The sequence below is a fragment of the Muntiacus reevesi genome, chromosome 2 (assembly GCF_963930625.1).
Source record: "Muntiacus reevesi chromosome 2, mMunRee1.1, whole genome shotgun sequence".
NCBI lineage: Eukaryota > Metazoa > Chordata > Mammalia > Artiodactyla > Cervidae > Muntiacus > Muntiacus reevesi.
In genome coordinates, this window is record NC_089250.1 from 216,196,190 (window position 1) to 216,223,445 (window position 27,256).

The following is a 27,256-nucleotide window of genomic DNA, read 5'->3' on the forward strand; positions in this document are numbered from 1 at the left end:
CACTACTGCGAGCGCGCCGGTGGCCGCCCTTCCCCCACCTGCAGCCGCGAGTGGGTGACAGGGCCCCGGTCTCCGCACCTTGACCCAGCCTGGCCCTGCGCCACGAGCGGAGGCTGTGCCCCTCCAGGTAGGAGGGGGCCTGCCACGGCGCCCCGCGGGGCCGCGGGGGCCGAGGGGCAGGGGCCGAGGGGCGGGCTCGTGCCCGCGCGCGGCGGGAGCCCAAACTTCGGAGCCCCTCGGGACGGCGACCCTCGGGGCGGCGTCGGCGGCTGCCCGGCGCTGTCGGCGGCTCGGGGCTGGCAAGACCGCCCGGCCGGACGTGCGGGGGCGGGGACGGCGCGGGGGCGGGCGGCGGCGCGGGCCGGCCTCCCTCCCTTTGTCCGGCGGGGCGCCTCCGACCGGCCGCGGAGGTCTCCGGCCGCGCCGCCGTGCTCTGGGAGCCGGCGGGCGGGCGCGCCTACGCGCGTGCTCGTGACCCGGCGGGCGGGGCGGGGAGGGGCCGGGCGCGCCTCAGAGCGCGCGGGCGTCGCGGGCGTCGCGTGCGCCGCGGCCGCAGCCGCAGCCTCGCGGAGGAGGGCGGCCAGAGCGCCCTGGCGAGGCGCGGACGGCGACGCCGGGACCTCCCCGCCGGGCCCTCAGCCTGGCCTCTCCGAGGCGCGCCCTTCTTCTGCGTCTCCGCTCGTTCCCGCGCTTACCCGAGGTGGTGCAGCCAGCTGATCCCGTCACACGAACGGCAGTTTTTATTTTGCCTCTTAATCTTGCTCACCAGTAGTTTTTACCGGGGAGGCGTTACAATTTTTTCAGTGGTTGAGTTGACTACTTTTATTGGACACCCCCAAACCTCCACCGTTTTGAGATTATACACCTTTGCTAATGATTCCCACTGATACTTTAGAATAAATTATATGTTAAAAATCTGTTCGTGCTTCGACGATCCAGTTGATGGTTACATTTAATTAGGGGGCATGGACACCTTTATAATGTTAGATCTTACTATAGGCCTTCCCATTTGTTCAAATTTTTCATTTTTTTCCCCCTTAGGAACCCTTTGTGAGTTTTTTCATGAATATTTGCGTTTTTATCGTATTCTTTTGTAATTTATTGCTATTGAAGATGGACTCTTTTCCCCATTATTTCATTTTTTCTCTCGTATTTGATATTTCCTACTTTGCTTATTATGTGTATTTGAGATTGCTCTTTTTTCTCCCTAATTAGTGTAGCTAGTGGTTATTAATTTTTTTAATGTAAAAGAATAACTTTCTAATGTCTGTACCATCTGTAGTAATGTCTCTCCCATTATTATTGACATTGATTTTAATGCTATAACTATCCTCTAAATACTGCTCTAGCTGCACCCCTCAAATTCTGGTATGTTTTGTTTTTCATTTCCATTTAGTTTTTTAAACTTCCTTTGTGACTTCCTTTTTCACCCATTGGTTGTTTAGAAATTTGTTGTTTAATTTCTAAACAGTGGGGATATTCTAGATCTTTGTCTATTGCTGATTTCTAGCTTAATTCTGTTTTGGTTAAAGAATATACTTTGTTACATAATTCAGTTCTTTAAACCTTGTTGACTTGTATTTCCCTGGAGGTCCAGTGGTTAAGGGTCCTCTTGCCAATGCATGGGACATGCTTCAATCCTGGGAGGATTCCACATACCTGGGGCAGCTACTGTCCATGCTCAGCAACAAGATAAGCCACCAGTGAGAAGCCTGCACACTTGGATGAAGAGTAGCCCCCACTCGCTGCAACTAGAGAAAGCCTGCTTGTAGCAGTGAAGACCCAGCACAGCCAAAAATAAAAATAAAAGTTTTGTTTTATTTTATGGCCAAGGATATGTTATACCTTGAGGATATTTTTTATGTACTTTAATGACTATTGTACAGTTAGTGGTAGAGTTTTCTATAAATACTAAATGGGTTAAGTTTGTTGGTAGTGTGGTTTAGTTTTTCTGTATCCTTACTGGTTTTCTATATGAGTGTCTTGTCACCTACTGAGAAAAGAATCCTGAATTCTTGAGCTACAATTGTGGATTTTGCCTATCTTTTCTTTCAGTTTTATCAACTTTGGGTTCTTATATTTTGAAGTTCTTTTGTGCATAAACATTTAGGATTGTTACGTGTTCTGGTGATTTGATACGTTTGTCATTGTCATTTATCACAGTGACATTATGTAATATCACACTTTATCCCTAGTAATTTCTCTTATTCAGTCTACTTTGATATTAATCAGTCCAGCTTTCTTTTGATTAATGTGTGCAAGGAATCTTTTCTTATCCTTCTACTATTTTTTTTTCCCACTGTGCTGCATGTCATGCAGGATCTTAGTTTCCCAACCAGGGATTGAACCCATGCTCCTTGCAGTGGAAGCAGTCTTACCCAGGGGACTGCCAGGAGAGCCCCTGTCCTTTTTGTTTTGATCTAGCTGTTGTTGGTAAAAATTCAATTAACAATCAAGAAGAAAATTTTATTTGAGCCAACCTGAGGATTATAACCCAAGAGACAGACTTAGGAGCTCCGAGAACTGTTCTGCCTGTTAGATGTTGAAAGCATAGTCATATACTTTTTTTTGAACTTTTAATTTTGTGTTGGAGTATAGCCGATTAACAACGTTGTGTTAGTTTCAAGTGAACAGCAAAGGGATTCAGCCATACAAATACATGTATCCATTCTCCCCCAAACTCCCCTCCCATCCAGGCTGCCACATAACACTGAGCAGAGTTCCCTAGGCTGTCCGGTGGGTCCTTGTTGGTTATCCATTTTAAATACAGCACTGTGTACATGTGCATCCCAAACTCCCTAGCTGACCCTTCCCCTCAGCAACCAAACCAAGTTTGTTCTCTAAGTCTGTTGAGTCTTCTTCTGTTTTGAAAGTTTACTTGTATCATTTCTTTTCAGATTCCACATATATAAGGGATATTAGACACTCTTCTGACTACTTCAGTCAGTGTGGCGATCTCTTGTCCATTTTTGAGACAGAGGATCATTTACCAAAATGACATACTGACATAAAGTTCACCAAGTATACAGTAGTTCAAGTAAGCATATGCAGAGTGAACCTCAAGTCATCATGACCCCTTACAGAGTTGAGAAAGAATGTTACTTTTTTAAGAAGTTACATTGCTCACATCAGAAGAAAACATCTTTATGGCAAGTAGGCATTCCTACCTTTGAGGAGGTCTGGTTAATGTGAAACACAGATGGACGTATCATACTAAATAGGGAGGAGGCTCAAATAGACTTGAGTGAATCACAGTGAACTTTTAAATATATTCCAATGCTTTGTGTGTAAGGTAAGATCCTTAAAACTATACTTCCATCAACAATTTCATCATCTCATCTTTTATGCTATTAATGTCATATTTTACTTTTACATATCCTATAAGTTCACAAAACTTGTCTGGTCTTTTTGCTTTAGACAATCAGTTATCTTTTAGATTGATTGAAAGTAAGATAAAATGTCTTTTATAGTTCTCTTCATTTTAACCACTCCCAGAGATCTTTATTTCTTTGTGTAGATCCACATTTCTGTCTGGTATCCCTTCTACCTGAAGAACGTCTTTAAAAATTTTTTATTAAAAAAAAAAAAGAATTTCTTTTTTATTGTAGTATAGGACTACTGGTAATGCATTTTCTGTTTTTGTTTGATAAGGTTTTTACCTTATTTCACTTTTTTTTTTTTTTTTTTCCTGAGATATATTTGCTGGGTATAGAATACTGGATTGGTAGTTTTTTCTTTTTTTAAAGATGTCACTACATTGCCTTCCAGCTTATATAGTTCCTGATGAAAAACTGATTTTTTATGTTGGTTCCTCTGTACAGGCAAACCTCAGAAACAGCATTCAGTTCCAGATCACTACAATAAAGCAAGTCATATGAATCTTTTGTTTTCTCAATTCATATAAATTTGTTTGCCTTTATACTGCAGTCTATTAAGTCTGCAATAGTGTTATGCCTAAAAACAATGTATATAACTTTATTTATTTGGCTGTGCTGGGTCTTAGTTGCACAGGTGAGATCTTTGATCTGAGTTGCAGCACGTGGGATCTTTAGTTGTGGCAGGGCCACCCCTGGTGGCTCATTGGTAAAGAATCTACCGGCCCATGCAAGAGACCAGGGTTCTATCCCTGGGTTGAGAAGATTCCTTGGAGGAGGAAATCACAACCCACTCTGGTATTCTCACCTGGAAAATTCCACAGATGGAGGAGCCTGGTGGGCTCCAGTCCATGGGGTCATAGAGTCAGACACGACTTCCCGACGGAGCACACACAAGGGGTCTTCTGGTTGGAGCCAGTGAACTCTTAGTTGCAGCATGCGGGATCTTGTTCCCCAACCAAGGATTGAATCCAAGCCCCCTGCTTTGAGATCGTGGAGTTTTAGCCACTGGACAACCAGGGAAGTCCTCTACATACCTTAATTTAAAAATGCGTTATTCAGCATCGAAACTTGTATATTATCTAGGGTGAAACAGATCACCAGCCCAGGCTGGATGCATGAGACAAGTGCTTGGGCCTGTTGCACTGGCAAGACCCAGAGGAATTGGGTGGAGAGGGAGGTGAGGGGGGATCGGGATGGGGAATACTTGTAAATCCATGCCTGATTCATGTCAATGTATGACAAAAACCACTACAATATTGTAAAGTAATTAGCCTCCAACTAATAAAAATAAATGAAAAAAAAATGTGTTATTACTGGGACTTGCCTGATAGTCCAGTGGCTAAGATTCTGTGCTTCCAGCGTAGGGGGCCTGGGTTCAATCCCTGGTCAGGGAACTAGGTCAACATGCCACCACTAAGAGTTTGTATGCTGCAATGAGGAGATCCTATGTCTGAACTAACATTGAAGATCCTGCATGCTGCAGCTAAGACCAAGTGCAGCCAAATGAATAAATAAATATTTTAAAATGTTATTACTACAAAGTGCTAACCATTATTTAACAATGCTGAGTTGCCACAAACTTTCAATTTGTTTTTTAAGAAGAGCAATAAAAAAAAAAAAGATATGTCTTTATGTAATATGTCAGGTTTTTTTTTTCTGGCTGCTTTCAAGAATTTCTCTTTAACTTTGACTTAAATATGATATGTCCAGGTGTATCTTTGTTTTTTGATACTTACTCTTTTTGGATAAATTATCCTAGTTTTTGGATCTGAGGTTTGATAATAGCCATTTTTGGAAAATTCTTGGTCATTAAGTCTTCAAATACTACTTTTAAAAATATTTATTTATATATTTGTCTGTGTCGAGTCCTAGTTGCAGCCCGTGGGATTGTCATTGTGTCATGTGGAATCTTTGGTTGCGGCCCCCAGAGGATAGTTGTGGCATGCGGGCTCAATAATTGCAATGAGCATGCTTAATTGCTCTGAGCGGCATGGGATCTTACTTCCTCAACTAGGGATTGAGCCTGCACCCCCTGCGTTGGAAATGCGGAGCCTTAACCACTGGACTGCCAAGTTTTTGGCACTACATTATTTTTGAAAATAATTATTTATGTATTTGCCTGTGCTGGGTCTTAGTTGGGGCACATGGGATCTTCAGTCTTCATTGCAGCACATGGGATCTTATTTTTAGTTGTGGCGTGCAAACTCTTAGTTGTGCAAGTGAGTGGGATCTAGTTCCCTGACCGAGGATTGAATCTGGGCCCCCAGTATTGGGAGTGTGCAGTCTTAGCCACTGGACCTCCAGGGAAGTCCCTCCAATACATTTTTGTTAGACCATTTGATATTGCAGTACAGCCCTTGGATTCTTTGTCCTTTTCTTTTTTTAAACTTCCTTTTTGTGTCTCAGTTTGGGTAATTTCTTTGGACCTATCTTCAGATTTACTGAAAATTTTCTCAGCTCTGTTGTAGCATTGCATATTGAAGATGGTCTTTCAACTCTGTTACTGCATTTTTTTTTTAGCATTTCCATTTCTTTCTTGATGGTTCCGTCTCTTGAAGTTCCCTATTTGTTAATTCATTTTGTAAATCTTTTCCACGAAGCTTTAATATATGAATCATAATTTTAAATTCCCTGTTTGATAATTTAACCAGTTATATTTTCTGTTGTTTTGTCAGGTAATATTTGTCTTAGTCTTACCTCTTCAGATGTTTCATAATGTTTGATTGAAAGTGGGTTCTGCCAGCATGATCCTTTTTGCCCTTTCTGAACAGGCAAAAGGACTAGCCCACGAGGTGGAATTTTCTCAGGTGATGTGTAAGGATTTATAAACAAGTCATTCTGGAAGTTCTGAGGCAAGTCAGACCTTTAATAACAATACCTGCTGTTTTCCTCTATTCCAGTTCTGCCTTCGTAGTTCTCTGCCTTTATCCAGAAGCTGCAGAAAATGAACAAATCCCAGGTGAGTTGTTTATTCCTAATTTTTCTGTGCATTTGAGGAAATATATAAGGACCTATAAAATGAAATGAAAGGTATAAATGAGTAAAATTCAGAAAAACATAGTAAGAATAATCAATACCAGCAGACAAAAAGTAAAATCAAGTTAATCAGGTATTAAAAAAAAAAGTAAATCAAGGTAATTAATTAAGCAATTCTTGCATTGATTATGAATACCACTTCCTTGGTTCTCGAGTATTAGGTCTAAATAATTAGTTTTATGAACGTTCACATAGATGGTGTTTTGAGCAGCATTCCCGGGAAGAAAAACAGATTATTATTTTGTCTCTGGTTATTTCATATAGCATTCTTCAGGGTAATACAGTGTTATTTTATTTTTCCAGTGAGATTAACATGATGCCAGAAAACTCACTAAAGATCTGGATATGTATTTAAATTCTCCCCCTAACTTACCTGAGTTCCGTTGTCATTACTTTCTTGAGTAGCATTCCAGAATGTACTTCTACATATTTACTCAAGTACAGCTTATTATGAGATGGCATACTAATTATACTGTTCTCTTTCTGTGTGTTTTGTTTTGCTTTTAATGAATAGACTTCATTTTTTTAGAATAGTTGTGAGCTTACCGAAAATTTGAGTGAAAAGTACAGAATTTCTTTTCTCCCTCTGCACACATGGTTTCCTCTGTTATTAACATCTTGCATTAATGTGGTATAGCTGTTAAAATTGATGAGCCAGTACTGATACTCCACCTAAAGTTCATAGTTTACATTAGGATTTGCTTTTGGTATTGTGCATTCTGTATGTTTTGACAAATGTGTAAATACATGTATCCACCATTATTGTATCTTAGAGAATAGCTTCACTATTCACAAAATCCCCTGTGCTTCATCTGTTCATCCCTTCCCTCCCTTTCCTTGAGCACCTGGCAGAATTGGAGGGGCAGTAAAATATATATATATATATATATTACATATTTATATATATATATCAGTGGTTTCTTTTTCCAGAATGTTACACAGTTGGAATCAGTCAGTATGTAGCCTTTTCAGACTTTCATTAATAATCTGCATTTAAAGTTCTTCCATGTCTTTTCATGACTTGAACCACAGCTTATTTCTTTTTAGCACCCAATAATATCTCATGGTCTGAATGTAGCACTATTTATTTATCCATTGAGCAATTGAAGGACATCTTGGTTGCCTCCAGGTTTTGTTGGTTACGAATTAAGCAGTTATAAACATGTCTGTGTAGTGTCTTTATGAATGTAAGTTAATCACTTGGGTAAATGCTAAGGAAGACTAATGCGGGGTGGTAAAGCTAGATGGTGCAGCAAGAGTAGCTTGTGAGAAACTGCCCAGCTGTCTCTCAGAGTGGCTATAGTGTCTGCACTCCCACCAGCAGTGAGAGAGAGTTCATGTTGCTCCACATCCTTGCCAGCGTTTGGTGTTGTCAGGGTTGTGAACTTTGGCCACTTTAATAGGTGTTTCGCAGTATAATTTGATACTTCTCTGACATCTTAAGTGTCTTTACATACATTTACTTTACCATCCCTATATCTTTAGTGAAGTGCCTGTTAAGGTCTTTGGCCCTTTAAAAAAAATTATTTTTTAACTGAAGTATAGTTGATATACAATGTTGTGTTACTTTCTGCTGTACAGTGAAGTAATTCAGTTATACATACATATACATTCTTTTTAAAAAATATTCTTTCTCATCATAGGATATTGAATATTGTTCTCTGTGTTATATATTGGGACTTCGTTGTTTATCTATATGTAATAGCTTATATCTGCAGACCCTAACCTCTCACTCCCATCTCTCCTGCAACCCCCGCTGCTTGGCAACCACAGGTATATTCTCTGTGGGCATGATTCTGTTTCTGTTTCACAGATAGGTTAGTTTGTTTTATTTTTTAGATTCCGTATATAAGTAATTTTATATGGTATTTGTCATTCTCTTTCTGACTTACTTCATTTAGTATGCTATTGTGTGTGGCCCACCAGTGGATTCTATTATACTTAAGTATCTGATCTCTTTTGGATTCTCTTCCCCTGTAGCTTATGACAGAGTGTTGAGCACACTTCTTTGTTCTGTCCAATGCTGGTTCATTTTTCTTTGATGTATCTGTGGATGTCTCTTTGTGACATTCTGTCTGTGTATAAGTGTGTATGGTTTCATCCCAATCTCCTTGGTTATCTCTTCAATCACTGTATATTTGCCTTTTTTAAGCCTAAGCCTTTGTCTAACTCTGGGAATCTCTTTGCATTTCCTAAGTTAATTCATTGTATTTATTTTTAGATTGAGGTTTAGGGAATCCCCTGTGCCATTTGTCTTTTCAGATTGCATTTGTAAGGCATTCCCTGAGCCAGTTGTCTCTGTCTCAGTTACTTGATATAGTGTGATCATCTCCAGTATCTGCCATGTTGCTGCAAATAACATGATTTCATTCTTTTCTAAGGCTGAGTAATTGTTCAGGCATATGTGTAGCACAACTTCAATATATAAACCTGGGTGCATAGGTGTTGTGGTTGCTTCCATATCTTGGTTATTGTAAATAATGGGTTCCTGAACGTTGGGGTGCCTTCTTTCATAGTATAGTTTTCCATACATATAGGCTTGGACAATCTTGCTGTAGGTCTGGGTTTCGTTTTAAAGGAAGCCGCATAAGGTCTTCATCTTGTCTCAGCAGTTTCCATTCCCAGAGGCAGCGGAGGAGGGTTCCCTTGTGGCTCAGCTGGTAAAGAATCCTCCTGTAATGCGGGTGAACTGAGTTCGATTCCTGGTTTGGGAAGATCCCCTGGAGAAGGGAAAGGCTACCCACTCCAGTATTCTGGCCCGGAGAATTCCAGGGACTGTATAGTCTATGGGGTCGCAAAGAGTCAGACACCACTTTCACTTTCAGTATTTATCCCTGTGTTGGGGTATTATGGCTGCTTTGGGGCCTTGGCGCTGGGAAAAAGTGCTTTCCTGAAATGTGGGGTGCCTGTGTTGTTTCGAAGGATGCATTTCCCTGAATATAGGGCCTGCTGAGGGCTTGCAGGATCTCCTGGTAGGTGCTAGTTTTGTTCTAAAGGAACCTGCATAAGGTTCTCCATCATGGCTGGTCACAATTTCCATTTCCAGGAGCAGCGGAGGAGGGTTCACTTCTCTCCCTGCGGGTCTCCAGCGTTTATTGTTCTGATTTGCTGGTGAGGGCTGCCTGATGATGGTTGGTTGTAGGTTTGCTTGGCATTTCTCTAAGAGGAGGCGGAGTTTCTTTACAGGTGCGGATAATTGGTTTCCACTAAGTGTGAGGAAAATTTACCGTTTGCGATCGGGTTTTGAAAGTCGGGCCTGTTTTGAATTTTGTCTCTCTGAGCTACCCTAGGTTATTTGTTGAGGGCGGGGTCATTTCAGTTCAGTCAGTCGTGTCAGTTCAGTTTGGTTCAGTCATTCAGTCGTGTCCGACTCTGTGCAACCCCATGAACTGCAGCACGCCAGGCCTCCCTGTCCATCACCAACTCCCAGAGCTTATCCAAACCCATGTCCACTGAGTCGGTGATGCCATCCAACCGTCTCATTCTCTGTCGTCCCCTTCTTCTTCTGCCCTCAATCTTTCCCAGAATCAGGGTCTTTTCCAAGGAGTCAGCTCTTCACATGAGGTGGCCAGAGTATTGGAATTTCAGCTTCACCATCAGTCCTTCCAGTGAACACCCAGGACTGATCTCCTTTAGGATGGACTGGTTGGATCTCCTTGCAGTTCAGGGACTCTCAAGAGGCTTCTCCAACACCACAGTTCAGAGCCCCTGGTTTGGCGATGTTGTTCCAGGAAATGGCCACAAGGCGGAAGCACTTTTGCCGGCTCTGGTCAGTCAAGTGGGCACCCAGAACCTGAGCTGTAGAGTAGCGTGCAGACTGCCCAAGTAGACACCAGAGAGCTTGGGTATCCTTCCTCCATGCCCCTTTCCTTTCACAAAGCCCCCTCACCACCCCCGCCTGGCCAGAGCCATCTCAGCCGCCAGAAAGGTGCTGTGTTGAGGCTGTTTCCTATATACGTGGATTCTGTAAGGAAGAATTTGAAATTGGGAACCCCCCACCAGGAGAAATGGAGATGGGAACTTTAAAATGCTTCCAGCCCAGAGTGCCCAGGATTTTGGGGGTGCAGTAGCCCCGGTATAGGTGCAGGAGTGCCTGGCAGTTTGGTTAGCTGTGGCGTGTCCCAGGGGGGACCAGGCGCTGTAGATGCAGTGAGGGCTTCTGCGCCCGCACACCCTCCACAGCCCTGGGGCCGGGCTGGGGAGCTGGGCCTGTGGGGCTCCGGGGGCGTGCCGGCACCCCGGTCAGCAGGCCTGAGGGGTTGGGTATGCGTTTGTTTTCATTTTCTCCTTTCCCTGTAATGTGTATTTTGCACTGGAGCCTATCGATTCCTGTTGCCATGTTTGTTTGTGGTGGAACAAGCAGTGGGTTCCTTTGTGTTCACGCGTCTGTTCCTTTTGGACTTACCCCCCCGTAGCTGCTGACAGTGTTGAGTGCACTTCCTAATTCTGTCCCGCCCGTACTTGCTCGTTGTTCTCGATGTGTCTGGGGGTCTCTCTGACTATGTGTCTGTGTCTGCGCATGGATTGTTGAATTCCGGCTTTCTCGGTGATCTTCGTACCCCGACCCCCACCCCCAGGGCCCGTCTTGAATTTGATAAGCTTACCTTTGCTGTGTAACTGGGAGTCAGACTGTGTTTGCTAACAAGTTTTAGTTGATTGCATTTTTCGATTCCACCTATAAACAATACCCTGTGCCATTTTTGTCTGTCTGTGTGATTTACCTGACACACCGTGATCATCTCTAGATCCTTCCACGTTGCTTCAAATGGCATTTTTTCATTCTTTTCTATGGCTAAGTATTTGAGGCATATATGAAGCATAGCTTCAGTATTTACCCCTGTGTGCAAGGATTTTATGGCTGCTTTGGCACCTTGGCACCGGGAAAGAATGCCTTCCTGAAATGTGGGGTGCCTGTGTTGTTTCGAAGGATGCATTTCCCTGAATATAGGGCCTGCTGAGGGCTTGCAGAATCTCCTGGTAGGTGCTGGTTTTGTTTTAAAGGAACCTGCATAAGGTTCTCCATTGTGGCTGGTCGCAATTTCCATTTCCAGGAGCAGCAGAGGAGGGTTCCCTTCTCTCCCTGCAGGTCTCCAGAATTTATTCTGATTTGCTGGTGAGGGCTGCCTGATGATGGTTGTAGGTTTGCTTGGCAATCTCTTAAGAATTAGGGAGGCAGAGATTGTTTCAAGGTGCGGATAGTTGGTTTCCATTAAGTGTGAGGAAAATCTACCGTTTGTATTTGATTTTTGAAAGTCAGGCCCGTTTTGAATCCTGTTTCTCTGAACTACGCCAGGGTGTTTCTCAAGAGCGGGTTCCATCAGCATCCCGCAGGCCTCTGTCCGGGAAGCACCTGTTCGCCCCTGGTTTAGCGGTGTTGTTCCCGGAAGCGGCCACAGGGCGGCAGCATTTCCACCAGACCGCGGTGGGCACCCAGAACCCGAGCCAGTGTGGCGTTCCTGGGTCGTCAGGGAGCGTGCAGACCGCCTAAGGAATCGCCGGAGAGCTTGAGTGTCCCTCCTCCGCACCCCTTTCCTCTCACAACCACCCTTCCACCCCCACCCCCTGGGTCTGAGACGGCAAGAGCCATCTGAGACCCAGAAAAGTCCTGTTTTGAGGCTGTTTTCTACATAGGTGGAGAGACTGTAAGAAGTTGAACTTGGGGACCCCCCTCCCAGGAGAAATGGAGACAGGGGGACCTCTCCAAGTGCTGCCAGCCCAGGTGTCCGGGATTTTGGGGGTGCAGTAGCCGGGTGTAGGTGCCAGTGTGCCTGACTGGTCAGCTGTGGTCTGCTCCAGAGGGGCCCAGGCGCTGTAGAGGCAGCGAGGGGTTCATGTCCCGGCAGCCCTCCTTGGTGCCCCAAGCCCCGCAGTGTCCAGCCCATAGATCTAGGCTGCTGGGTCCCCAGGGCTATGACACCACCCAGGTCACTGAGGCCCGGGTGGACGAGAGTGGTCATTTTTTCTTCATTTTCTCCTTTCCATGTAATTTTTTTTTCATGGAAATATAATAGTTTTACATTGTTTTTAGTTTTAGATAGAAATTTATTTAGTTATATATGGAGTTCTAATCAAGTTGGTCTTGAACTTATCAGAACCTTTAAAGTCATGTATTCGGTATTGTAAAAGTATTTATTAAGTTGAAGTATGCTGAAGACTCCATTTTGTCTGGACTCATAACACCGTCACTCTTCCTTGCTGCAGTCTGTTCGTGTTTGGTCCGTTTCCTGGTCTGTCCTTCTGCTGAGGGAGCTGGGAGGATGCACCAACAATGCCCCCCATTGGATGCGCTGGCTGTTTCCTGTGCTCGCTACCACATACTGTTGTCCATTAATGTCCTTCTACAGCTAAGGCTGTCCTTGGACACCGGAATCATGGTGAACTGTCTTTCTTCCAATAAAACTGGAATGTTACCTCATCTCCACGGGTCCTTTTGCAGGGGTTCCCACCTCCATCCTTCCTCTGGTTCCACCTCCTGCTCACAGGGTCCTAACAGGTGATTTTCCCAGGATTGCAGTTTACTCAGGGATGACAGTATCGAGGAGGACATAGTGAGCCTCAAGCCGGTGGTCGTTTGGTCAGGTGTGTTCCACTCTGATTTCCATGTCACAAATAAGACTTTCTCTGTGGCTCACTTTTCCTGAGACTGCAAAACGGGCTGAAGGAAATTCTGTAGCCTTCTGGCCATTTTTCCTAGCAGCAACTCTTATACTGGTGCTTACGGGCACTTCTGTGTACTAGGTCTGCCGTGCCTTAAATGACAGGTGCCCTCACAAAAATACTGTCGGTAATTGAAAACGACCTCAAATAGACAAAGACTTCAGAAACCAGTTTCAAGAATTAAATTTTACTCACATTGTTTAAGAAATTAAGAAAATGAAAAGATTTGTAACATCACTAATTTTGGGGTAAATGCCAGTCAGCAATACAATGAGCTACCCCTATGGCACCATTCAGAGCGGCCCTCCTCACAAAAATTACAAAGAAGAAATACAGGAGTGGGACAGGATAAGAGGGAAACCCCCCGGCTTCTGGTGGCAATGTCAGTGGTAACAGCCTCTAGAAAGATCAGTGTGGGGGTTCCTTAAAAATCTTAGAAGAAGTACTTCTCTGGTGGTTCGATGCTTCAGGCTTCGCTTTCCAATGCAGAGGGTGACGCTTCGATCTCTTTGTCGGAAGCTGGGATCCCAGATGCCTGGTGGCAATAACAACCAAAACATTACACAGAAGACGATTGTAACAAATTCAATAAAGGCTTTAAGGATGGTCCACATAAAAAAAAAAATCTTAAAGAAATTTTAAGAATAGAACTGCCAGATGATTCAGGAATTCCGTTCCCAGACCTGTGTCTAGGAAAAAAGCACAACTGGAAGAGACACGCACCCTAGGTTCTCTGTAGCACTGTTGCTAAGAAGTATTTATGTATTTGGCTGCCCCAGATCTTAGTTGTGGCACAAGGCATCCTCAGTCTTCACTGCAGCATGTGGGGTCTAGCTCCTTGGCTGGGGATCAAATCGGGTCCCCCTGCATTAGGAGCTCAGAGTCTGAGCCCCTGGACCACCAGGAAGTCCCCCTGTAACACTACTGACAGCTGCCAAGCGTGGAAGCACCAAACTGTCCACCAGTAGGTGAACAGAGAAAGATAAAGCCAGTGGAACACTACTGGCTCGTGAGTCAGTGATGCCATTGGCAGCAGCACGGAAGGACCTGGAGATGCTGCTGCTGAGTGATGTAAGTCACACTCAGAAGGCAAGCGTAAGGTGTCATTCATAGGTCAAATGTAAAACTTGGTAGTCATGAACTAATTTACCAACAAGAAAGAGTCACAGCTATAGAAAACAAACTTATCGTTACCAGAGGGGAAAGATGGGGCTGACGGACAAGCTAGGAGGCTGGAATACACATACATTCTTGTATATGGAGAAGAGCTAATGGACAGGGACCTACTGTACTCACACTGTACTTACCTAGATGAAAAAAAGTCCAAAACTGAATGTGTAGGCACCTGTCAATATGTGAGTCAAGTTGATGTACACAGAACAAACAGTATTCCCCAGTTTAAAATATAAATGTTAATTCAAAAAGAAAAACAGAAATGCCTACTATATTCCCTTGGGCCTCATTCACCCAGGCTGTGTCACATCCCTGGTGCCTGAGCAGACTTGGGTCCCAAGGCTGGACTGTCATGAAACGCAGGGTGCTGGGGAAGATATACCAAGAAACGTGTCACCTTTGACCCGTCGTGCCTGGTCCCCTCTGCGTGGAACCACAGTCTTCCAAGTGCAGGGGCAGCCAAAACAGGACTTGGGCAACCAAAGGAAGGTGGCCCTTTTGGCCTGGAAGAGATCTGAAAGGTCACCTCATCGCCACCTCTCCTGTGGGGGGGGGTGGTGACCATCTCCAACCTGCCCCATTGGAGCCGCCCCCTCCTCCGATGACAGTACCCATAACAGGAGGTTTTCAGGGCTAGGGCTCTGTCTGGAAGATGAAGGGTAAGAGGGAGGAGACACAGGCCCTTGGGTGTCTGGTCAGGTGCATCCCACTCTAATTTGTAACCAAGGAACAGGACCTTCCCTCCCTCAGGCTCACATTCCCTGAGTAACCAGAACAGGGCAAGAAGAAACCCTGCCACCTTCTGGCCATTTCTTATTAAAAAACAGCTTTAAAGTCAGTGCTTAGGGGCACTTCATAATCACCAGACCTTTGGGGCTGTAAATGACAGGGGCCCTCAAAAAATGTCTTGGGTAGATAATCACAAACGACTTCAAATAGGGTAGACTTTCAGGAACCCAAATTCAAAAGGTAAATTTTACTCATGAAAAGCTCCTCAGCATTGCTAATTATTGGGGAAATACAAATCAACACTCCAGTGAGGTATCCCCTCGCAGCAATCAGAATGGCCATCATCACAGTCTACAAACAAGAAATGCTGGAAAGGCCATGGAGAAAGGGATCCCTCTTAAGCCACTGTTGGGAATATAAACTTGGTAACGGTCACTGTGGAGATCAGTATAGAGGTTTCTTTACAATCTAAAAACAGACCTGCCAGACGATTCGGTAGTTCCACTCTTGGGTGTCTGTCCAGGGAAAACCACACTTTGAAAAGGCACATGCTCACAAGATTCCCTGCAGCACTGTTTACAGTAGCAAAATGTCCATTGACAGATGAATGGATAAAGATGTAGAAATATTCTGCAGCCATAAAATAAAATAATGCCATTTTCAGCAACACAGATGGACCTGGAGATAATAGTGAAGTAAGTCAAACATATAAAGGCAAATATGATACCACTTACAGGTGGAATCTAAGTGAAAGTAGCTCAGTTATGTCCAGTTCTTTGTGACCCCATGGACTGTACAGGCCATGGAATTCTCCAGGCCAGAATACTGGAGTGGGTAGCCTTTCCCTCCTCCAGGGGATCTTCCCAACCCAGGGATCGAACCCAGGTTTCCCACATTGTGGGCAGATTCTTTACCAGCTGAGCCACAAAGGAAGCCCCGGAATACTGGAGTGGGTAGCCTCTCCAGAGGATCTTCCCAGCCCAGGAATCAAACTGGGGTTTCCTGCATTGAAGGTGGATTCTTTACCAACTGAGCTATCAGAGAAGCCCAGTGAAATCTAAAAATTGCTACAAATGAAATAATTTACAAAACACAATCTCAGATGTAGAAAGCAAACTTATAGTTACCAAAGAGGAAGGGTTGAGGAGAGAGATAAATTAGGGGGTTGGAATTATCATATACACCCTAGAAAAGAGATCATTAAGCACCTACTGTATAGCACAGGAATATGTAGATACCCATGTATGTTAGTGAATCGCGTTGCTAAATACTTAACCACAGCATTTAAAAAAAATTTTTTTTTGGTGTGGACCATTTTTTAAATCTTTATTGAATTTGTTACAGACTTGCTTTTTTAATGTTTTGGTGGGTTTTTTTTTTTTTTTTGGCAGCAAGGTGTGTGGGGTCTTAGCTCCCCAATCAGGGGTCGCACCGCACCCCTGCACTGGAAGCCGAAATCTTAACCACTGGACCGCCTGGGAAGTCTTAGCGAACGTGGCATCTTAAGTGAACTACTCACCAGTGTAAAACCAAAATTAAATTCAGAAACAGAGACATGCCTGCTGCATTCCCTTAGACCTCACTGATCCCGGCGGGTGTCACATCCCTGGAGCCACAGTGGGCTCGGGCCCCAAGGCTGGACTGTCTGTGGCTGAGCGCCTCCCGCCCCCGACCTGTAGTACCAAGAGCGCCCCGAGACCTGCAGCTTCACACGTTAGGAGCTTCGTGTTTGTCCCAGCACCGAACATAGCTCGGGCATATATTCTGTGATTACGGATCTTTCAAGTGATACAGAAGTGAGACCATTCTCCTGAGGTCACAGGTGTGTGGACAGAAGGAAGAGGCTCAGATGAAAAGGAAAGAGTGAAGTTTGGGGGAACTCTGGAGAGGGAGGGCACTAGCCCACCCTTCAAACAGCACCTGATCTCCCGCACGCCCTGTCACGGCCACCCGCTCCATGTTCCAGGTCCTCTCACACAGGCCTCCAGCTGTCAGCCCAGGACTCAAGCAGTAAGTTTCTGAGCCCAGAGTCTTGTCTCTGGTGCGAGAACACGCCGTCGGAGCACAACGAGCCTCCCGCAGTGTCCAGGCTCTGTGCCTGTTGGTCAGGCTGTAGGTGCCCAGTGGGGTCCTGCCGGCAAGATTCTGTCCCCTCTGTGAAGCACAGTTTGGGCCAGAGAGTCAGAAGCACATGCTGAGCAGCTTCTTCTCTCTGGGCGCTCTGTGAGGTTACAGCAGCCATCTCAGATGCCAAAGCCCCCGACTGGGCAGGAGACCTCTAGTGGACGTCTGCTCTGAAGGCGCGCTGGCCTCCTACCTGCTCTCGGCCCACGCAGCTGCATGGTTTGGGGACCTCCGGCAGATTTCCTCCCTCTGTCTCTGTCTGCAGTGAAGTTACCTACAGAAGTTGAGGGTCTCATGGAGAAGGAAGATCTTTGAGTCAGTGTACCTCAGCCCTGAGAAATTTATATCAAAAATGAACCTGAAATACTATGTTTGTCTCCTTTTGTTTCTAAGGAGAAACAGCTCTAGTTTTCTAACTCATACAAAGTTATTTTCTTTGAGTACCTAACTTGTACTCATGTAGTTCGTGCTAACAGAAATACAGAGATAACAATTTCTGGTCTAGAAAATCATAACATCTAATGGGGACAGTAAGAGAAATAAGGTTTTTTGGTTTTTTGTGTTTTTTTTTAAGAAAGCAGATTGAAATACATGCCACATGTATTTCAACCAAAGTCCTCCAGGGTTTAAAAGAGGAAGGACTCAAATAATGGAAGGTCCCATCTAAGCCATCTGTGACCTGATCCAAGTGGGAGGATCTGTGCAGAGAGAGGAGTCAGGGGAAGGAGGGTGGAGGAGGAGTTTGAAATGTGTTGATTGAACGCTGGGCTAGTCACTAGTTTAAGAGATAATGGATGATGTTTCTATAGGATCCAGCCGATCCTATAATTAGAGCTATACTTTAGAAAAATCATGCTAGCTTATAATGTGGAGTAGATGAGAATACTAAGAGACAGGAAATCAGAGTTAGGAAGTGTTGGTAGCAGCTGAGATGCAGTGAAAGGAAGCGAAGTTTAGACTCAAGGGCTCTACAGCTTGCCTCTAAGGGTGAAGACTGATCTTGGTCCTCTGTACTCAATTTATTCCTTGGGAAATTAACCAGTGTTCCTGTTTTTGTAACGAATTTCAGAAGTGATCTGAAAACAGGAATAAATACTTACTACTGGGAAAATCTTGGTTGTTGACCTCAGTGATATTGATCCTAGGCATCGATGACCTACCACCAGCATTCTCTGCTCCCAGGCCGCATGGTAAAGATGCCTGTAGGATGTTGTAAGACAATACTTCTGGGTTACCTGAAAATTTGTGCAATATGACTAGGTCATTTGTAGTGTTCGAATCTTTATCTCATATTTTTTTCTTACTTCCTCTAAGTTTTCCTGGGCTTCCCAGGTGGCACTAGTGGTAAAGAATCTGTCTGTCAATGCAGGAGATGCAAGAGATGCAGGTTCGATCCCTAGGTCAGGAAGATACCCTGGAAGAGAAAATGGCAACCCACTCTTTTTCTTGCTTGGAAAACCCCATAGACAGAGGAGCCTGGCGGGCTACAGTCCATGGGGCTGCAGAGAGTTGGATACAACTGAGCATACACACATAACTTCCTGAGTCTAAGAACTTTTAAGATCTGTTCTCAGCAACTTTCAAGCATGCAATACAATATTATTACCACAGTCACCATGCTGTACATTATCTGACTTACTTTCTAAGGGGAAATTTGTACCTTTTGGCCCCTTTTACCTAACTTTCCTACTTCTACCATCTAGCGTCTAGCAGCCAGTCTGTTCGCTGTATCTACATGGTTGTGGTGGTTGTTTTTTTTTTAGAATGTGCACATAATTGAGACCATAAATCTTTATCTGACTTATTTCATGTAGCATAAGGTCCATGTTGTCACAAATGGCAAGATTCCATTCTTCTTTATGCCTGAATGATATTCCATCAGTGGATACTCAGGTTGTTTGCATATTTGGTTTTTGTAAATTATACTGAAATAAACACGGTGATAAGTCATCTCTCAGTATCCTCGGGGAGTTGGTTCCAGGACCCCCTTAGATACCAAAGTCTACAGATGCTCGAGTTCCTTATATAAAAGGCGTGGTATTTGCATCTAACCCACATACATCCTCCCATATACTTTAAATCATCTCTAGATAACTTAAGCTCCTCTCGGCCACTAAGCTTCTGCACCGTCCGTCGCAGCCTCCGTGCTTCTGCGGCACTCTCCTTCCCCTGGCGGTCCAGTGGCTAAGACTCCACACTCCCAGTGCTGGGGGCCCAGGTTCAACCCCTGGTAAGGGAATTAGATCCCACATGCCACAACTCCACACATGCGCACGCGCCAGCCAGCCAGCTGGTGGAGTTCAGTGTGTGCATGCCCACCTGCCTGCCTGCCTCACGCCAGGTGGGGAATGGGAGTGCACTCAATATGCCAGCAAATTTGGAAAACTCAGCAGTGGCCACAGGACTGGAAAAGTTCAGTTTTCATTCCAATCCCAAAGAAAGGCAATCCCAAAGAATGCTCAAACTACCGTACAATTGCACTCATCTCACATGCTAGTAAAGTAATGCTCAAAATTCTCCAAGCCAGGCTTCAGGAATATGTGAACCATGAACTTCCAGATGTTCAAGCTGGTTTTAGAAAAGGCAGAGGAACCAGAGGTCAAATTGCCAACATCTGCTGGATCATCAAAAAAGCAAGTTAGTTTCAGAAAAACATCTATTTCTGCTTTATTGACTATGCCAAAGCCTTGGACTGTGTGGATCACAATAAACTGTGGAAAATTCTGAAAGAGATGGGAATACCAGACCACCTGACCTGCCTCTTGAGAAACCTGTATGCAGCTCAGGAAGCAACAGTTAGAACTGGACATGGAACAACAGACTGGTTCCAAATAGGAAAAGGAGTACGTCAAGGCTGTAGATTGTCACCCTGCTTATTTAACTTATATGTAGAGTACATCATGAGGAACGCTGGGCTGGAGGAAGCACAAGCTGGAATCAAGATTGCCCAGAGGAATATCAATAACCTCAGATATGCAGATGACACCACCCTTATGGCAGAAAGTGAAGAAGAACTAAAGAGCCTCTTGATGAAAGTGAAAGAGGAGAGTGAAAAAGTTGGCTTAAAGCTCAACATTCAGAAAACTAAGATCATGGCATCTGGCCCCATCACTTCATGGGAAATAGATGGGGAAACATGGAAACAGTGACTGAGTTTATTTTTTCGTGCTCCAAAATCACTGCAGATGGTGATTGCAGCCATGAAATTAAAAGACGCTTTCTCCTTGGAAGGAAAGTTATGACCAACCCAGACAGCATATTAAAAAGCAGAGACATTACTTTGCCAACAAAGGTCCATCTAGTCAAGGCTATGGTTTTTCCAGTGGTCATGAATGGATGTGAGTTGGACTGTAAAGAAAGCTGAGCGCTGAAGAATTGATGCTTTTGAACTATGGTGTTGGAGAAGACTCTTGAGAGTCCCTTGGACTGCAAGGAGATCCAACCAGTCCATCCTAAAGGAGATCAGTCCTGGGTGTTCATTGGAAGGACTGATGCTGAAGCTGAAACTCCAATACTTTGGCCACCTGATGCAAAGAGCTGACTCATTGGAAAAGATCCTGATGCTGGGAAAGATTGAGGGCAGGAGGAGAAGGGGACTACAGAGGATGAGATGGTTGGATGGCATCACCGACTCGATGGACATGGGTTTGGGTGGACTCCGGGAGTTGGTGATGGACAGGGAGGCCGGGCGTGCTGCTGTTCATGGGGTCGCAAAGAGTCGGACACGACTGAGCAACTGAACTGAACTGAGATAACTTAAAGTGCCGTGTACAATGTAAAGGATGTGTAAATAGTTATGTCTTTATATATATATATATATATATATATATATATATATAGGCACCACACCTGTAAGAATGGCTATTTCACTGTGATTTTGATTCACATTTCCCTGATGAATAGTGATTCTGAACACCTCATGTACCTGTTGGCCATTTGTATGTCTTCAGAAAAATGTCTGTTTCCTCTGCCTGTCTTTTTAATCATATTGGCGTTTTTTCCTGCTAAATTCACCCCTCATCAGATGCGTGACTTGCAAGTATCTCCTCTCATTTGGTAGATTATTTGCAGCTCGTGTCTGACGAGGTTTTCGTCTGTTGACGGTTTCCTCTGCTGGGCAGAAGCCTTTTAGTTTGTAGTCTCACGTGTTAGTTTTTACTTTTCTGCCTTTTTCATGGTGTGGATGTGGTAGAGAGATCTTTACCCATGCTTCATAGTTTATCTTGTAATTGGAATTTCATATTCTGCCTTTAAATATTCAGAGCTTTAACTCTTTAAATATTGTCTAGTTTGAGACCATGAAAGTAATGCGTATACGAGCAACACCACTAACTGGTAGCATTAAATACTGCATATTAATATTTAATCTTAATGTCTGCCAAACATAATAATGCTGGAATTTATTGGAATCTGAATAAATGCTTTAACTATTATAAAGGTATTTTTGGAGGCATGACAAAACAATGAAATTTTACAGTTGGTGTCATATGTAAATTTTAAAGATGATTCTTTTACAACATAGAGTATGTTTTTATGTGTCCTTCCTGCATCACCAAATGCTGATCATATCAGAATAAATAGCAATATGCCATTTCAGGGATCAGTTTCATTCACCGATGTGACTGTGGACTTCACCCAGGAGGAATGGGAGCAACTGGACCCCTCTCAGAGGATCCTCTACATGGACGTGATGCTAGAGAATTACAGCAACTTACTGTCAGTGGGTAAGGACAGCTTTCGGGTTTGATTCAGGGTTTGGGTCCTCTCTCAGTTACCCAAGATTACAAGCTTCTGAATTACTAGGTGGTTTTGGTCTCAAGCTTCATGTATTAAAGCTGAGGTAGTGCAGACTCTGAAGTTCTGCCTTCTTTATTTTCAGGCTTTCACAAGTCCAAGTAGTTAGGAGTGATGTTCCATTATCAAGGTCTCTAATATTATCAAACCAGATTTTCAAGCTGGGTCAGGAAGAATAGTTGTGGGTATCAGAGTTAGAATTTCCAGTCAGAACTTTCTAGGGAGGTACTTCTCTGATGGTCCAGTGGCCAAGACTCCACGTTCCCAATGCAAGGGGTCCGGGTTCACTCCCTGGTCAGGGAACTAGATCCCCCATGCATCACTAAGACCCATTATAAGCCAAATTCTCCCCCACCCCCAAAAAAGGAACATACTAGGAAAAATGTGGAAGGTGGGAAGGAGAATCTTATAGAAGCCAGTGGAAGTGATATCCTAGAGATTATGAATGGGTTGGTACCTTTGAAGTATTGTTTAGAAATCTGTTTTTCAAATCCCTAAACCTTTAGAGAAAGCTGAGGACAGATGACTTGTGTACCTCATATCTTGAGTCGTGCCTCCAAACATCAGTCTCTTCCTGCTTAGCTCTTTTCCTGTTTCATTTTTATATCTATTGGCCTCTCATACTCAAGCCTTGATTCTTTCCTAGCATGTTTTAAACCTTTGTTTCACAATTAGTTTCTCTTTCATTAGTATTGTCATCTAGCCAGAATGGTGACTTCTATATTGTAGGTCATGGGAATTGGAATATAGCCTCAAGGAAAATACGCATTTTTCAGTACAAGAGTGACACAAATGACCTCAGGATCCCAAGGGTCAGGAATATCCAGTAATACAGAGATGAAAGTAAAGGTTCGTACAGCATAGATGGAGGTCAGGTAAATTTGATCCTTGAGATTCCTTGGAATAAAAGCAGGGACTTAGACTGGTTTGAGAAAGAAATTAAACACATGAAAGGAGAAAAATAAGATATAATGATAGAAACACTTTCGCCAACAACTTTGATTGAAAAAAAATAGTGCACCCAGCAGTAGCATTGAGTGATTCTGTCCAAAGGATCTTGGATCCCTTTTATATTTTCTACAGAATATATGAGTTTCTGGATTTTGCCTTCCAACTTGCAAAAATCTGACTTTGGAGATTTGGAGCTCCGCATAGGATTCTGTCTGCAAACCTGTGAGAATGTTGCCTTTAGGAGTTACTGGTAAACTTGCTAGAGGAACAGAGGAGAGGAAAGGGGAAAGAGCCTTGAGTGTGTTGATGTGGCACCCATCTGACCACAGTTAAGAGTCTCAGCATTGGCTGCTCAACTTAGATCTGTCTGGTTTTTTTCCCTTAACATCTACTTAATATCTTGTTCTGTGTCAGCTGGTGTCCTTGAGGACACCAAGTCTCATTTGTCTCTGGAATTGCCAGCCTTCCCACATCAGTTGTTTTTATTTCACTTTACCCACTTTTAAGGCCGTTTTGTAACCTGGGGTGTTGTCTGTGTCCATTTTGCCACAGGCTTTGTCTTTTTCTTTCATTGTTTAAGAACTAGGAAACCTTGGAACTGGGGACTTTTTTATACTGAAAGACTGGATCCCAAACTAAAGAAAGAGACAGCCCTGCAGTGGAACATTTGTGGAGCTTCACATTCTGTAACATTATGGTGAAAAGGTTGACAGTATTTCATGTGCTCTTTCCTAGAGGTATGGAAGGCTGATGACCAGATGGAGACAGACCACAGAAGCCCAGATGAGCAGGCGAGACCGTTTGTAATCTTTAAGGACCAAACCACAATCGAAGAAAGAGATAATAATTTCTTTGGAAAAACATTTAACCTTAGTGCAGACTTTGTTTCTTTAAGACAAGTACCCTATAAATATGACTTATATGAAAAAACTTTGAGATATAATTCAGACTTACTTACTAGCAATAGGAACTATATAAGAAAGAAAGCAGATGACTGTAATGGATTTGGAAAAGCACTCTTCTATCTGAAACAAGAGAAAACCCATCCTGGAGTGGAATACTCGGAATATAATAAAAGTGGGAAAGCCTTCAGCCATAAAGAAGCCATTTTTAAACACCAGAAAATTAGGAACTTGGTGCAGCCGTTTATCTGTAATTATTGTGACAAGGCTTTCTCGTTTAAATCGCTCCTCATTAGTCATAAAAGAATACATACTGGAGAAAAGCCTTACGAATGTAATGTGTGTAAGAAAACCTTCTCCCATAAAGCAAACCTCATTAAACATCAGAGAATTCATACTGGGGAGAAACCCTTTGAATGTCTGGAATGTGGAAAAGCATTCACGCATCAGTCAAACCTCATTGTACACCAGAGAGCACATATGGAGAAGAAGCCCTATGAATGCAGCGAGTGCGGCAAGACATTTGCCCAGAAATTTGAACTTACCACACACCAGAGAATTCATACTGGAGAACGACCCTATGAGTGTAATGAATGTGCAAAAACCTTCTTCAAGAAATCAAATCTCATTATACACCAGAAAATTCACACAGGGGAGAAACGCTATGAGTGCAGCGAATGTGCAAAATCCTTTATCCAGAACTCACAACTCATTATACACATGAGAACTCACACTGGAGAAAAACCCTATGAATGCACTGAGTGTGGAAAAACTTTCAGCCAGAGGTCAACTCTTAGATTACATTTGCGAATCCACACGGGAGAGAAACCGTATGAGTGTGCTGAGTGTGGGAAAGCCTTCAGCAGGAAGTCCCGACTCAGTGTCCATCAGAGAGTTCACACTGGGGACAGACCCTGACACTGCAGCCCACCTGTACCAAGGAGAACCTGTCCCACGGCGAGGAACCTCACCAAGGTGCTGAAGGAACATGGGAACTCTTACTGCAATCTGTCAACTCAAATGTGTAAAAACGGGGTCCCCTAAGAACAATATTGTACCAACAGTTAGGTATGATACCCAGGTAAACAATATGTACCAGAATATATCCAACTGTAAATAGACAAACTTACCTGTATTACAGTGAGCTTTTAGAAATCCTGAGTGAATTATTCAGTAATGAAGTATTCTGGGCCGCATAAAGGAGCTAAAGACAGCACTCTACGGATTCAGTGGTTGTGTGCAAGAATATGCCACACACACACACACAAAAAGCAATGTGTTTTAGATCCGCACATGTAAATTTAACAGACACTGAGAGTTTGACATTCTTGTCCTAATAATTAGGACATCCAAACACAATTTTCAATCCTGAGCGTCACATATTTTTCAGTACCTTTCAATCCAGGATGCATTCCAGAGAGCACACGTTATCTCCTCTTGTGGGCACACTGTTACTGAGTTGCCTTGTCAGTCAACAGAAGACAGTTTAGCCTTCTGGGTTTGCTGAAGACTTCCCAGAAGTATTACTGACACATAAGTATGCAAGTGTGAGATAACTGGGAAACTGAAGAGAGTGAAAAGGAGGCAGTGTGCAACACGGAGCATGAACTGTAAAGAAAGCCGCACCGGTCGTGTGCCTGTGTTTCACTGGGGTGTTTATGTACAAATGCATGTCTTACCAAAATACTGTGTAACCCAGGAACCACTTGTATTTTCCTGTGTTTCCCTATTTCTCTTAATATTTTATACATTGTCTTGCAACAAATAGGATGCATGTGTAGTTCAAGTGTCACATTTCAGAGACTTAGAGAAATAATTTATTTTAAGTAACTGTCAATAAATGTCTTATATTGCTTTTTAAAGCCCCCATATGCATAGTCCACTTTAGAAATAAACTTTTGCAGAATTCTACTTAAAGGAGATAATTCTACTTCCATGAGTCTCACTGTCATCAACCAAAAGCATTTTCCTATGGAATCTGACTTATGTAAGTTATGTGTTTCTTTTAAAGACTCACAAACACTTTATTAACCTAAAAAAATTTCTTATTTTTGCATAACTCAAATACCATTTTAGGCCTCATTTCAAATTCACAAGTTCCTCTCCTTATTCATCACAGATCATGTGTTGATTCAGCAAATGGCTGCTGTAACTGGCCTTTCTTTCTTGTAGTTATTTTTGGAGATTATTGATGTGCTGTGACTGTATATGAACATGAGTGATTTTCTGAACAAATCTGTCAGAATATCCATAGTCCAGTAAGTCTTGTCTTTCTAAACTGTCATCTAATGGCAAGGAAGCCGCGGAAGAGGGTCACTTCATACACTGCTGTTAGAAATATAAATTGTGACAGCCTCCTTGGAGATAATTATGACTCTGTCTTTTAACATCAAGAACATACATCCAGTTGACCCTTGGACAGCACTGGTTTAAAATGTGCAAGTCCATTTATCCACAGATTTTTTTCAGTGAGTATGTACTCCAGTCCTCTGTTGGTTGAATCTGTGAATGCAGAACCTTGAATGCAAAGGACCGACTTAAGTTATACTTGGGATTTCAACTACACTAAAGGTCTGTGCCTTTATCCCCTGTTGTTCAAGGGCCAACCCAGCAGACTTGCTTTTGGGAATCCATCCCTAAGAAAAAAAAGTGCCAGCACCTTAAACTGTATATTTATCAATGTATATTGTATTTTTTGGTAAGGACAAAAGGAAACAATATGAATGACCATTGGTAAGAGAATCATTGAATAAACTATGGTAAAGATGTACCACAGCTAGAACATAATCCATGGAAAAGAGAGCGTGCAGGGGCAAATGCCACCAGGACAGATGGGGTGGGGGACTGTGTGTGCGTGTGCACCAGGACAGATGGGGTGGGGGACTGTGTGTGCGTGTGTGTGCACCAGGACAGATGGGGTGGGGAGAGTGTGTGTGTGTGTGTGTGTGTGTGTGTGTACACCAGGACAGATGGGGTGGGGAGAGTATGTGTGTGTGTGCACCAGGACAGATGGGGTGGGGAGAGTGTGTGTGCGTGTGCACCAGGACAGATGGGGTGGGGGACTGTGTGTGCGTGTGTGTGCACCAGGACAGATGGGGTGGGGGACTGTGTGTGCGTGTGTGTGCACCAGGACAGATGGGGTGGGGAGAGTGTGTGTGTGTGTGTGTGTGTGTGTACACCAGGACAGATGGGGTGGGGAGAGTATGTGTGTGTGTGCACCAGGACAGATGGGGTGGGGAGAGTGTGTGTGTGTGTGTGTGTGTGTGTGTGTGTGTGTGTGCACCAGGACAGATGGGGTGGGGAGAGTGTGTGTGCGTGTGCACCAGGACAGATGGGGTGGGGGACTGTGTGTACGTGTGTGTACACCAGGACAGATGGAGTGGGGAGAGTATGTGTGTTGTGTACACCAGGACAGATGGGGTGGGGAGAGTGTGTGTGCGTGTGTGTGCATGGCAAATTTTGTAAAATTAAAATCTAAAAGCTGTTAATTTGTATAGCATTTTACAGGTCTGG

General features: G+C 43.8%; 1 protein-coding gene across 4 annotated transcripts; it reads left to right on the forward strand.

Annotated features, from left to right (window-relative positions):
• On the forward strand, positions 1-27,256 carry ZFP1 (ZFP1 zinc finger protein). Of its 4 annotated transcripts, XR_010661660.1 has the most exons (5): positions 1-127; positions 6,278-6,336; positions 21,694-21,820; positions 23,577-26,589; positions 27,174-27,256. XR_010661660.1 is itself a non-coding variant. In XM_065925019.1 (4 exons), the coding sequence occupies exons 2-4, from the start codon at positions 6,322-6,324 to the stop codon at positions 23,646-23,648; spliced, it is 231 nt and encodes a 76-aa protein (XP_065781091.1). In that variant the 5' UTR covers positions 1-127; positions 6,278-6,321; the 3' UTR covers positions 23,649-23,791. The 4 variants fall into 4 exon arrangements, 2 of the variants coding, with proteins under 2 accessions (XP_065781091.1, XP_065781090.1); XM_065925019.1 differs by lacking the exon at positions 27,174-27,256 and having other exon boundaries at positions 21,694-21,837; positions 23,577-23,791; XM_065925018.1 differs by lacking the exon at positions 27,174-27,256 and having other exon boundaries at positions 23,579-23,731.

Excerpts from the sequence above, each read along its gene's own strand:
- ZFP1 (XM_065925019.1), top strand. Across the intron at positions 21,838-23,576 it reads TGGGTAAGGACAGCTTTCGG|AGGTATGGAAGGCTGATGAC; the intron begins GTTTGATTCAGG and ends GCTCTTTCCTAG.